Below are 14335 nucleotides of genomic sequence, written 5' to 3'. Positions count from 1 at the left end.
ATGACTGCTTTTCTCCTTCACATATACTTTGTGTCAGTAGTTTAACAAGTGTTACATCACCAAATGCAGTTAAAACTAACTATTGAACCAAGGATTTTCCTAGCAAGGGAAAACAAAAAGACACCAATTGTATCAAAGTCACCCTTTTAGCTCAGAGAAAAAAAAAGCAAAGGAAAATCCAAACACTTTCTTTGTCTAATGGCTTAAAACAAGAGTCTATCTGAATTTGTGATTGCAATGGTAATGTCAATCTGTGCAGCCATACATAAATAAGTTTACTTAGATAATTAGTAAAGCGAACTAACCCTACATTTTCTTTTTTCAGATAGGGTCATCCTGAATATCCTTAAAGAAAGTTTTTTTTTAAGATTTAACTCCATTTCAGGGATTATATTGGTACAAACACAAATGTAACACTATAAAAATGTGCATTATATGCACATACAAATGTGTTTAAAATACACAAAATCTATTTAAAAACAGTCTATAAAACTGTTATTATATTCTTTAATGGCTGCTGGGTTATTAAGCCTCATATTTAACTCTAATTAGCATCACTTGCGAAATACAGTCTAAGTAAAAAGTAGGTTTAGCCTTGAACTTAACAAGCATTGACTATAAAACAGCTGGTGGTGTTTATTTAACATGGATAACTAATTATGGAACATAGGAATTAGATTAGTTAGACCAGGGGTCTCCAAACTCGGTCCTGGAGGGCCGGTGTTCTTTAGAGGTTAGCTCCAACTTGCCTCAATACATCTGGATGGAGGTTTCTAGTATTCCTAAGACCTTAATTAGTTGGTTCAGGTGTGTTTAATTAGGGTCGGAGTTAAACTCTGCAGGTCACCGGCCCTCCAGGACTGAGTTTGGAGACCCCTGGGTTAGACCATAAACTACACAACTACTGTACTCCAGCACTATTGTTGCAGATGGTTAAAACTCAACAGGCCTTTTTAATGTTGCATGACTGACACATAAAAAGAGTTTACTTCATTTGAGGCCGTAGGATGAGACTACATAAGGCACCACTTCAACTAGTTAAAGCAAACAGTCTCACTGCTTTTGTCTTTGTTTGCTTATTATTTAGATAAGAAAAAAAATTATTATATGTAATGAATATGGTGTTGTAGACAGAAGTATTAAAATACTTTGTCCAATTTATATAGCCTAACTGTTTTACACAACCTTTAACTAGATATAATGTACACATTCTGTATGTCATTTCTTTAAAATAGATAAGACTGTGTGACATAAATATATAAAAAGGATCATCTACTATTTCCCATTAGTCACTGGATTCCTGTAAATTACAAGGTTTAGTTAATTCATGACATTCTCCCTGTTTACAACCCTTCCCCCATTTTACTGCCCGCTCGCTTTTGGGAAAGAAATGGAGGACTTCCCAATCCAAGTCACAACCGTGAGAGGGGGTGGGTTCCTTGGAATGAGTCTGGTTTAAGGTTAAAATAAATGGACTTTTAGGCACTTTACAACCACACTATAACGGGTGTTGTATTCAGGCGTCTAATAGTAGGCTAAGCGTCAAAATGCAGTTGTGAGAGAAACATGGTGGTGCGATATCCGAGCTCCGCTGCCTACAAGGTCGATAGACCAAGAAACAAGGCGCCATTATAGCTCAGGGTCTGGGACTTAGCAGACAAACAACATTTGCCTGAATAAATAGTTAAATCATTGCATAAAACGAGCCATCATTGCCTTGTTTTTTCCCTTCAGCGTTAGCATCGCAGCCTGCCTGACAGCACAGTCCTGCGTGTACGTACTAGACTCTACTCGTGTATTCCTGCGCAGAGGGATTGTGCTTTTTGGAGGGAGGAGGGGTGCGGAGCGTAAACTGAAACCCAAAATATTCACGAACACCTTAAGGGGCATTAGACTGCATGTTTTAGAAACATCGTTTCTTGTCAACCCCAAACGCCCGGGTGCTCGGGACGTTTGTCTGCATCGACTCGTGGCACGTTGTGCCTAAGAGGGGACTATTTTGCGAGAGCGCGGAAGCCTCGCGCGATGTGCCGGATCTGCTTTCCGTGTGTGTTGGGTGAATGGAGGCGCAGCTCTTCCTGGTGAACAAACGCTAACAACTGTAGGGCAGCCTAGCGATACCCGCTTCCCAGAACGGCCACACACTCCTTCTCCTTCACCCCCAAAACAACCCTAAACATGGCTGCTGAGCGTAAACACATCGCGCAGTTGAAATCCGGTGAGTAAAAGGGATTCAGAAAGGTGACGTTGGAATATTATTATATACATCTGCCTTTCCCACCACGTCCTTCTTGAAAGCTAATGTAGCTCATTCTCCCCCATCTCGCAGAACTGTACTTCCTAATAGCCCGGTTTTTAGAAGCTGGACCTTGTCAGGACGCGGCAGAGGTGGGTGATTTTGTAATTTAGGACTGTAAACGACATTTCTGGAGAAGCTTGAGCCGTAATTTGCCATTTTTGTGCTTTTTTCAGACCTTGATACGGGAGGTTCAGGAGAAGGAGGTAAGCAGCGCGAGCTCTACTAGCGTCGCATCTCACTGCGCTGCACTTTAGGCTGCTAATTTCACGCAGATTTCGTATTTATGGTTTAAAAACAGAAAATTGACCACCTAGAATTAACCTAAACCTATTTAACACTGTTTTTCAATTACAGCTGTTACCTAAAAGGGTTGACTGGACTGGCAAAGAACACCCAGGGAGTTACGAAAATTTGGTAAGGGATCCCTATAACCGAGAGAAAACTTTTTAGAGAGCAAAATAAGAAATTGAATTTCCCGCAATTTTTAAATCAGGGAAAAAAAACTCAACCCGAGCACACGGGGAAACACCAACCTCGGGGTTAGACAGGACCGTCAACGGGTGAACCCAGAGCCTGGCCTGACCTCGGGGATGTGAGTTTGGTCACGGTCCCGTCCACAAGGTGTAAATAGATGTTAAAATTGATGTAGAAATAAAGAGACGTCATGAATGTGGTGCTATAAGGGGAAGGGAGCGGAGGGAGGAGGGACCAGTGCGCCAGAGACTGAAAGCGGGGCGGGATGAAGGCGCTCTGCTCCATGTAATACAACCATAGTCAGGGTAAAACACTCCTTTTACCTTAGTTTATCACACTTAATCTAAGATTTTGGAGCGGGAGACAACAAAGCCGGAGACGTAGAGGATTTTAGCATTAGTATCGGGATTATTTTAAGTGGCCCTGATAATATTTTTTTCTTTGGAGGAAATTATTTTGAACCGACAGTGCTGAGAGTCTTGAGGCAGAAAACACAAATGAGAGGTACATCGGAATGAGTACGTATTGATTAATTTATTAATTACGATATTTAGAAAGCTAAATAAATGATTAATCGGATTATTTGCATTTTTCAGTAGCTCGCTGTTTCACGTAGGAATATCACTCGGGGGAGAACGTTTGATTTCGCTTTCGAAGTGAAAGATAGCCGAATATCTTGATTTTAAAACTTAGTGTGTTTTGATCCAGCCCCTGTTACGGCCAGCCCCCAATCAGTTGCGTAACTAATAGACTCTGTAACTGTCTGTTAATCACACGCTGTTCCTGCTGTATCTCCGTTGTCTCTTCTGCACGGTGAAATTCACACACATTGTAGCGATAATCTGTTATTTTGTATTCACGATTGTCTCGCGGCTGATCTTGCGCGCCGCTATATCTCGGTATGTTATACCGAGTGAATGCGTGTGTGTGTGTGTGTGTGTGTTCGAATGTGACCGTTCGTGGATGATTTCACAGCCGTGTGTGAATATGTTAAAGCCCGTGTCTGCAGACGGTGGGTAGGAATAACGCGCACGAGACTTCACCGCCTGATGTTGGCGCTGTCAATTATTTTTTGTCCAGTCTAGATTCCCTCGATTAATATGTTAATGAGCTATGCAATCTGCATTAATTATCTTTTTTTCCATAAGATTAATTAATGATGATAACAATATGGCTTTAAAGCTGTAATTATATAAAAAAAACATTTTCAGGTTTTTAAAATATACGCATTTTAAAATAATTATATTGTCAGCAAAATAATTAATATGTAATACATTAAAAGCAAAACAGTATAGTATAATTAGGGATGATGATTCCTACGTGTATATTTAGATATAGTTAGCCTATATTTAATTTCAGTTCAGATACCATGATTCACTCAGTGTTAAACATCGTTTTACTCAAATAGCCTAGTCATTAACTAAGCGTTGTGCGCGCGTATTTGTCTATATATGTGGATAGATGTAGAGTGCGTGTGCGCGCGCGCGTGCAGACCAATAGGATGACGCTAAATGCAATTAAAACCACATTAATTACTGGTCTGCCGCTGGAAGCTGGATCTGCTGAACAGGCTAGATAAAAGACACCCGGACTGACGCGTTGCGCAGGATGGGGGGAACATTTTACACTGTAGATTAGATTAATCTAGGAAAAATATGGAAAGATTCAAAGATCTTTGCAATACAGCAGTAACACCGTATTATTTTTAAACGAAGTCTCGAATAGAATCCTCTATAAGATTGCCATTATGCGAACGGTATTAATGTGTGTATTGTCAATGTCTGGTAAATGCCGATACCCTTATTTTGTTATCTAATTATTTTTTTAAAAACACGTTCAATAAAATATTTTAATGGTGATACTGGTCATTTGTAATGAAAGCATTCGCAATACACGATTTGATTTAATTTGAGTGTAATAGTAGAAAATGTAATTATTGTGTTATGCAATTGTAATTATATTTAAAAAAGTTATTTATGTAGATATTTATGTATTTAGTGTTAAGATTGTAAATGAACTGCAAGGTTGCAAAATGTTTGCATTATACTGCTCTGGCATTTAAATATCTAATTTCTATGCATGCCTTATTACAAAACAATAATCGAACATATTGAATATTATATTAAATAAGTGATTTACAAATGTACACATATATTTAATTACAAATAGTAATATAAAATGCATCAGTTTGCCTAATACGTGTTTGTGATTGTGTATAGGTCAAATTATACAGGCACATTTCTCCAGATCACCTGTTGCAGGTGTGTGAGCGAGTGAGTCCTCTTTTAGAGAGAGAAGTGCCAGCCAGCGTACCTGGAGTCAATTCACTGCTGGGAGCTGGACGCCAGTCAGCGCTACGCACCAACAAGAGTGAGTTTCTATTGCAGATTAAATATTCATCATCCATTTTATAACAAGCAAATTAACCAGTTTGCAGCCAGGTTAAGCAAAAGATATGTTTTTAATGTATTAACACTGTAACTGCTGTAAAATGATTTAATAATGGATACATCAGATGTGTATTTGGAGTGCCACTGCATGTTGATGTATAAAATAGAAGATAAGGAAAAACCTTCACATGTGGAAAATTCATTAAAGGATTTAACTTAATTAATCTTTTTAACATTTACAAATGGCATTTCTCCACTGAGTCTGATATCTAAGGAAGCATGCAAAGGAAAGAAGAATTATAATTTATCAGTTGTGATGGAATTTATTATAATGCTGCCTTCAGGTTAAAACAAATTTCATAGCAATTAAAATGTTTGCATTTCTGTAAACATTATCAAAAATACTGTGCTTGGCCTTCATAGAAATAACACAAAATCATATATTTACATATTGCCTTGCAGTGGATGTGTGTGTCAATACCAGTTTGTGTAAGTGTGTCTAGGGAATCCATCATATCATGTATATTTAGTGACAGACCCACGTGTTTGTTGCCAGGTTGTAAGCACGTGGTATGGAAGGGGTCCGCCCTCGCAGCCCTGCACTGTGGCAGGCCACCCGAGCCGCCAGTCATCTATGGAAGCCCGCCCAATATTGGTAAGTCACCTCTTATTGGTTGTTGTGTGGGTGTATTCCAGTGGAAGAAACATTCCTCCACATCCTTACACCTTTAAAAAATTTTTTTATTTATTAATTTGATTATTGAAATAGAATATACAGTACATTTTAAAATAAAGAAAGTAGAATATTTTGCTTTATATGTTTAAAAATTTTTTTTTAAAAAGTGTGGACCAAACATTAATATTGTTTTTTTTTTGTTTGTTGTAAATTAAATGGTTATATTTAGAATTTACTTAGGAAGCTGAAGATTCAAGTGTATTTGCTTTCATTTTGTTTGGTCTTGTGTGCTATAGTGGAAACAGTATACAGTCGGAGACTGAATGGCTCATATCGGTTGGGTCAGCTGGTACCTACAGCTGTTTACCAACATATGAAGATGCACAAGAGAATTCTGGGACACCTGTCATCTGTGTACTGTGTCACCTTCGACCGCACCGGTCGGCGCATCTTCACAGTAAGACATCTGGTTTTATGACAGACTGGGAATTTTTTTTTAATGTGCTTTCCTTTTTTTTCTGAAATTGAGGATATGGACAAAATGTAAAGTACTGTGTATGAACGGAATTGTACAGGTTTTTAAAACGGTATGTTTCTGAAATGTTATTATTACTAGTTGAATTGTAAGCCCTCCCTTTGCTTCCTTTTTGAGTACAGTATTCTGGAGTGCAGCATTAAATCAGGTTATGGTATTGTAATTTGTTTGTCGGTTCTTGTGCTTTCATTGATTTAGTTTTTGTATATATGTGCTTGCATGAGTATCTGGGAACATATTTGAATCGCTTGACCACAGGGTGAAAATGTTTTGTACATTGAGGTGTTAGGATGGATTGAAGAGTTGGTTTTTCAAAAGAGATTTCAAAAAAGTCTATATACTATTTATTTAAATAATAAAACATTCAGAGAACATTTTAACACTTTGGAATATTAAGTGCTGTTTTTATTTATACGGGCTCAAGGACAAGTGAAAAATCAGGGAATTTCACATTTTGGATTTCCAGGCCTGGATTTGATTGAATTTGATCATAATCTATGTGTTTCACATAAATGTACTGAATAAGCACAAAGTACAATGTAGCAGATTTAAATAGCTTTGTGTTGAAGCCAGTGTGGCTTTAATTAGTCTGTATGCCTCATTAAACTGTATACATACAACTGTATGTCTATACATTATGGAATTTAAAGGGATGACACAATTTTTAGGGTGCTGTTAATTTGTCATAATAATAAAGCACTTCTGGTCAAGAGCTAAAACATTGAAAAAGCCCCAATGAACATAATGGTCTCAAATGGCCTATTGAATTGAGGAATCTGGTCTCTGTTTGGTCCAGATGTCTGACTAGGTTTGGGATTTCAAGGCTTTTGAAAGCAGCTGTGGTTCTGAGTTATATGTTCACACTGTATGTAGTTACTGTGGTTCAGAAGTGCTGTTCCATAGTTTATCATGGAGTACCATTAACACAGCCATTGACTTAGCTTGTGTTTATTTTACACGGCAAGATGATTTGGCTAAAAGCATAAATAAATAATTGTGAATGTGGATTGCTCTTATCATATTTTGAAGTGTCACAGTATCGATTTCTGGCCTGTTTTGATATGTCTGAGTCATTCATCATGTACAGGAAGTGCTGCTTGCATTTTGATTCAGAAGTTTGTGACCACTAGTAAAAAGGTTTTTCTAGTTGAAAACAGTTGTTAATTACAGCTTATATTATAAGCGTAACAGTATGAGTCTCTTAGTATTCTGTTTGTCCTCTTTTTACATCAGTGAAAGCAGTACTTGAGCTGCAAACTCCATAAGTTTGTGTAAAACCTGATGATCATGTTCTCTTGCATGATTTGATGATGATCCCAACTTCCTGAGAGCGTATTGTGCTTCGGTGGAAACAAGAACATCTGAAAGTGTCTGTAGTACACATGATCAGTGTCAGAAATGTATTTATTTGATTAGTGACCTAGGAATAGTGAAGAAATTTTAATATTTAATGTACATTTTACATTGTTTTACATTTTCAAAATCTTGAAACCTATTTACAGGTTTGAATAAAAAACAACAACAATTGGACATTTTAAAGACTGTACACTACCATTCAAAAGTTTGGAGTCAGTAAGATTTTGTTAAGCAAAGATGCATTTAACTGATCGAAAGTGACAGGACAGACTTGATGTTATAAAAAAAAAAAAGAATGCTGATAAAATGTATAATGTTTCCGCAAAAATATTGCTGCTATAAATATCGGACTGTTATAAATTATATGTTTTTTTTTTAAGCAGTGATAATAATAAATGTTTCTTTAGCACCAAATCAGCATATTAGAATGATTTCTGAGGACTGGAGTAATAGCTGCTAAAAAAATAAGCATTGCCGTCACAACAATACAATTTTAATATTAAAAATAGAAAGGTTTAACAAAGTTTAAAAGTTTAAATTCTAATAGTATTTTGTTTTTACTTTGAGCATAAGACACTTCTTTCAAAAATAAATAAAATCTTACTGACCCCTAACATTTGAACCGTAGTGCGTGTCCTTAGTAAATCAGAGTCTATGGGCTTTTGTTGGATTTTCACTGAGTAGTTATTTTCCTTCATTCAATGTTGTGCTACACTGGAAACTCTGTCTTAATTTCCTAGTGACTAAAAGGGTATTTTTAGACAATGAGCCTTCTGATCTCACAGGGACAGATAATGCTTTGACTCTGGGATAAGTATAGAGGTCAAAGGTCGTTTATATGTTCCGTCTGGGTAAGCATACTGTTGCTCAGTGACATCATCTTGTCCACAAACTTCTCAAAGATTGTGTGTGTGTGTGTGCACATGTGCAAGTGTTTTGATTCAGGCATTTTTCTGACATTATCTGACCGTCAGCCTTTGGCGTGAGCTGTAGTTAACATTTGTCAGAGCTCTGTAGGATTGTGCTTGTGTTTTGCTGATGTGTGTTTTTGAGTGGGCAATCTTGGGTTCCATTTTACTCTGCAAGTTTTTAATGCTTCAAAAATGGCTGAACAGCAAGGATTACTCCCCCTCTTTCTGGCTCTCCCTCCCTTTTTCCTCTATTTCTCTCTCCTACTCTTGTTCTCTTTGTCTTTTCCTCTTTCGATCTTGGTCCCTCTGTTTTCTCCTTCGCTCTCCTCCTCTTTTTTCCTCTTCTCCCAGCGTAGGGGGAGTGTCTGTTCACGCATGTTGAAAAAAGTGTTTCTTTTATGGAATTGGCTGCGAGCCACGAATAAAATCATCTCTTTCATATTCCTGAGCCATTAGCCAGTGTGTCATTGGCATTCCGTCTGTGTTTAACAGATCTTCGGGAATGTTCATCTCAGTGTGTGGCTTGGGGATCATTTTTCTTTGCTCAATTCGATGTGCATGCATGGCCTGCTAAAATCAATGTTATTATCACAGTTAATTCCAGTGTGTCTGGAAAGAACAGTGATATTTTCATGTTGTTAAAATCATGTTAATGAAATGAGGCAATGGCAAGCTGATTATCTAAGGGAAAAAAAGCATCTTTCAATAAAGCTGTGAATGATATATGGGGTTCAAGTTGTAGGTAGCGCTTGCTTTTTTATGGTTCTCTGCCTGTTGTCATGGAAATGCAATGCCACAGTGCTGAATTTTTAAGAAAAGCATTTTTGATTCTCCTTGCAGTAAATTCACATTGGACTCCCTAAATGTAGTATTAGTAACAAATAGTAACATTTGTGTTGGAAGACATAAAGTTTATGCAGAAAACAAAGAGATTATATACAAGTTTGGGGTCAGAAATAATATATATATAATTTATATGGTAATGCCATTTATTCCTGCAAACCTGAATTTTCAGCAGTCATTACTGCTGATTTGGTGACATCAAGAAACAGTTCTACTAATCATAATTTTGTTAATTTTTTGAGGATTCTTGGATAAACAGGAATTTTGAAAAGTTGAATTTATTTAAATTTTATTTGCTACATTGTAAATGTTTTTACTGTAATTTTTATATATTTAATGTAGACTTGTTGAAAAAAAAAAATTCTAAAAAAAAAAACAGATCTTACTGAGATCAGAATGATACTGTTACATTTGTCCCGCGACATATTTTGCAATTACTGCAATTACTGTTTAGGATGATGCATAAAAACATTCATTTTGAAATAATAATCAATATATTTTTCATTTTAAACTTAACAAAAAACATAAATAGTGTTAGATATTTATTAGTAAAATTGCATGTAAGATAGATTTTAAGTAAGACTTAACAAATGAAAACAGTTCCTGAATAGCTATTTGTATATTGATAAGTATCATCCAATTGCCCTTTGTAATTAGAAATTAGAAGCCAACCTATATATCGTTTAGCTGATATTAACGGCCGATATGAGCCAGATATGCCGCCCATATGAACATTTAATGCAGATTAGTGATGCACGGGTCAGATTTTTTTCCAACCCGCTGGTCCCGTTTTTATGAAATTACTTGGCCCACCCCAGCCCACATAGCAAATAAAGTAAAATTTCTTTACCCGCTCCAAATTATAAAATCTCTATTATAAAATATCAAGTCATCAAGAAATCAGATTTTTTCAGAACTTTACAGTTGTTTTTTTTGTGTGTTTGAAGTAATAAAAGTCACAAACTTTTCTTCAATTTACCAGTAAATCACACATAATCACTGAAATTGGTCAGTTCCATATGCTAAAAAATAATGTTACATTTAATAACAGTGGAAGATATACATTTTCTCTATATAAAAAGTAGATTTTGCACCTGTTTCTGTTGTTAATAAAAGTTAATTTTGTATGCATCTTAACTCAAGCTTAGTGCCTTACTGTCAAATCTGTATAAACAATAAACAAAAGAAAAATAAACAAGAAATGAACATGAAATATTACACTCTGGAAGCAATCACCAACTCGAGCAATCACCAAACGGACAAAGGATTACTTTAAGAATGAACAATGAGGCATAGAAGAGTTTGAAGTTCGGTGTTTAAAAAATGGAGCAAACAGAAAAAGAAAGCGCAATCTATATTATAGCTCTATACATGAAGCATACAGACTTTATTAGAGCCACAGAAAGACAAAATTTAGCTGAAAATGCACAATACACAATTCATTATGTACATTAACAACGATTAACATTTCATCATCAACGATTAACAACGACAAATATAATGTAATTTAATGGAAAACTATGTGAATAGTGTGGCAGGATTTTCGGTCGGCTGAATTTAAATCTGCATCTGTAGTTTCCTGCTTTGGGGTGCATTTCCCAAAAGCACTGTTAGCTTACTATGGTTGTAAGTTCCATTCAACAGAACTTGCAACCACTTCAGCGTGCACTATCACGTGTCTAAACAAATAGCACGTGCTGTCAGTGATATTTATATTTATATTTATTTATATATACTGTTTATGTAGGCTATATACTGTATTCTATACACAGTACCAGTCAAAAGTTTGGACAAATGAATGGGAAGTGTGTCCAAACTTTTGAATATACTGTACTGGACTTTTTTTTTTTAAACATATCCTACACAAAGAATATCACCCGATATATCGGTATCAGTAGCAAAAAAAATAAATAAATAACATATCGGTTGGGCACTAGTAGAATTCTAAAAGATCTAAAGTAAAAAAGGAAAGTTATTTCAGAGGAAAAGGGAAGTTTTTTTTTTCCTTTAACATGCATGGATAAGTTGTTACAATAAGACCAGGAGTAAAGCAATTTGAAGTAAAGCAATTAAGTAACTTGAGTGCATTTAGATTTCATGCTGACTTTATGAGCAAGTTAAAGTTCCAAAGTGGTTTTGGATACATAAAACAATAAGGTTGTTTTAGGGTGAAATTATTTTCGTTTTTGGTTATTGCCACTCACTTATGTAATGTGTTTCTCTTGGCACAGACCAAACTTTTTATCTGAAGCTATGTAATTGTATTAAGTAAATTTAAATGACTTAATATGCTCATCTTTAGAGGACCTGGGAGGATAATTTTAACTTTAGATGTTTGGCTTATATCTCTGCTTGAGTTAATTAATTTGCAAAACACTTGACTAAATTCTAGTGGATTTTATTTGGCTGCACGGAGACCAAACTTTCTAAAGAGAACTCCTGAAGGAAGACTGAGTCTGAAAATCATTCTGACGTACAACACTGGCAGGATCTGAGGGGTTACCGTGTGTGGTGTGTATCCTCAGGGTTCGGACGACTGTTTGGTGAAGATCTGGGCGACGGATAATGGGCGTTTGCTGGCGACACTGAGAGGTCATGCGGCAGAGATTTCGGACATGGCTGTGAATTATGAGAACACCCTGCTGGCAGCCGGCAGCTGTGATAAAATGATCAGAGTGTGGTGCCTGCAGACCTGTGCCCCGCTGGCAGTACTGGAGGGCCACGCGGCATCCATCACATCATTACAGGTGTGCGACACACGTTTACAGTCACATTTTATCATGTGAAATTCAGTGCATTAGAAATTCACCAGTGCAAAGGATTCTGTTTAAGATTTAACAGTAGTTTCTTACAATAAAAGTGTTTTTTAGGTCTTTTTTTTTGTGTTTAAAATACTGCAAAAGATGACCAAATTGCACATCATTGTAAGATAATGATGTAGTGATTAATGGTGATTAATGTTCCATTTGGCTGGGAACTTGGACCTTTTAATGGATTTTCTGCCAGCCAGTGTTACAGAACTCAATTGTTTGTGCATGAAAAAAAAATATACTAAGCGTTGTGATTGATTGTTTTATGTTATAATACAAAAATATACTCTTTTTATAAACAATTAACCTTAATTGTACCCTGGTTGAAATAGTGCTGCTGTAAGAAGGCTAACTTTTATTATGCATTGTAAACCAGGCCAGCAATTCAAGTTTATTTTATTTGTGCTTATCATAATACTTGTTGCTTCAAAGCAGCATTACAGAAAATGCTTGTTTCATCGTTGCAATTAGTAGTAAAATAAAAAGTACTAAAACAACTCAACAGCATAATTTATGCAATTTGCAGTGCATGCTAGGAACCTAAGTGCCAGCATGGCACAGTATACAGAGATTATTGTAATGCAGACACAGCTAATTATTGTGTGTGCAGCACAACGCTGCTACATTAGTCACTTCCTGATTCTGTTCACTGTGAAGTCAAAATAGAGAGTTAATTATAATAAACTACAGAACTACTGTTAAAATGACCGTAAACTTGTAGTAGCCAGATATACACTAATATTTATATATAGTTGTGATCTACACCAACACATTCACCAATATACACTACTGTTCAAAGGTTTTTGGTCTGTAAGATATTTTAATGTTTTTTGTTTTTTCTGAGTCTCTTATGCTCACCAAGACAGCATTTTTTTTAACAGTAAAAACATTGTTAATATTAATTAATATTATGAAATGATAGAAATCATTCTAATATGCTAAATAAAGCTGCTGTGCTGCTTAATATATTTGTGGAAACAATGTTTCGTCAGGATTATTTGACGAACGAGTGTGTGTATGTGTGTGTGTGTGTGTGTGTAGTTTTCTCCTCTGTGCAGTGGTAATAGGAGGTTCCTGTCCTCCACTGGAGCTGATGGCACCATCTGTTTCTGGCAGTGGGACGCACGCACGCTCAAATTCGGGTGAGTTTCCTTTATTTTTACACACATCTGCAGGGTTTTTTAGTTTTCTTTGCCATTCAGAGCAAGTATTTAAAGCTCTTTTTGATCAGTTTAGTTAATGCAAAGGTGAAACGATGAATTATAGCATGCAGTTTTCTTTTGAACCAAACTAAAATATATGTTTCAGTGTTTTCATTTTTCATTTATTATTTTTGCAGTTCCATTTTATTGCAGATATTACACCTTTCAGCTTTAATAAAAGTCATAAAAAGACTACTAAGAGACTATATTTTGGCACTCATCATGTTTCTGTGTGTTGTACATGTGTGTGCAGGCAGCGACCCAGCAAATTCATCGAGCGGCCCAGACCAGGCGTGCAGATGATCTGTTCCTCTTTTAGTGCCGGTAGGCCAGAAGTGTCAAAGCTCTTTTCTAACCTCTACCTGTTCTCATTTTATCAGTAATATTTAATCATTCACACCCTGTCACAGGAACCCATGTGATAAAATGCTGCTGTTACAACACTGAGCTTGTAGTAAAGCCTGGTGTGTTCAGAAATGGGACAGAGTCTTTTTGTAGTTTTGAGACACTGATCAGTGGTATCTGCCAGTTTGTATAACTGCTTAAAATATAACACATGATTCATTTGTGATCTTATAAATCATATGAGATAGCAAATGGAATAAAACGTGTGAGGGAATCTATATTTATTAGAGCTGTCAACGTAATGCACAGTTCTGTGTGAACAGATTGACAAATTTAATTAAATGGATTGCTGTGGACTGTAGATCAGTGATAGGATAAAATTAAATTGTATGGAAATAAAACAAACAATATAGACTCTATCTCACTTTGTCAATGATTTAGTTTGCCACATTACCTTAATTTTGGGGCTGTTCTAATCTAATATTTATATTACA

General features: G+C 36.1%; 1 protein-coding gene across 3 annotated transcripts in view; it reads left to right on the top strand.

Annotated features, from left to right (window-relative positions):
• The first annotated feature begins 1797 nt into the window (after positions 1 to 1797).
• LOC127944546 (PH-interacting protein) overlaps positions 1798 to 14335 on the top strand; it is a 36625-nt gene continuing 24087 nt past the window's right edge. For 2 of the 3 annotated variants that reach the window (XM_052540562.1, XM_052540561.1), the window contains exons 1-10: positions 1798 to 2218; positions 2330 to 2388; positions 2473 to 2502; positions 2654 to 2713; positions 4993 to 5143; positions 5720 to 5818; positions 6136 to 6296; positions 12010 to 12231; positions 13336 to 13436; positions 13750 to 13820. In XM_052540562.1, the coding sequence (XP_052396522.1) occupies positions 2179 to 2218; positions 2330 to 2388; positions 2473 to 2502; positions 2654 to 2713; positions 4993 to 5143; positions 5720 to 5818; positions 6136 to 6296; positions 12010 to 12231; positions 13336 to 13436; positions 13750 to 13820 (994 nt within the window). In that variant the 5' untranslated portion in view covers positions 1798 to 2178. Of the gene's footprint in view, positions 2219 to 2329; positions 2389 to 2472; positions 2503 to 2653; positions 2714 to 3034; positions 3292 to 4992; positions 5144 to 5719; positions 5819 to 6135; positions 6297 to 12009; positions 12232 to 13335; positions 13437 to 13749; positions 13821 to 14335 lie in introns of those variants that run through there. The other variant, XM_052540563.1, reaches the window with a different exon arrangement.

The sequence above is a fragment of the Carassius gibelio genome, chromosome A23 (assembly GCF_023724105.1).
Source record: "Carassius gibelio isolate Cgi1373 ecotype wild population from Czech Republic chromosome A23, carGib1.2-hapl.c, whole genome shotgun sequence".
Taxonomy (NCBI): domain Eukaryota; kingdom Metazoa; phylum Chordata; class Actinopteri; order Cypriniformes; family Cyprinidae; genus Carassius; species Carassius gibelio.
This window is presented reverse-complemented; position numbering and strand designations above follow the sequence as displayed.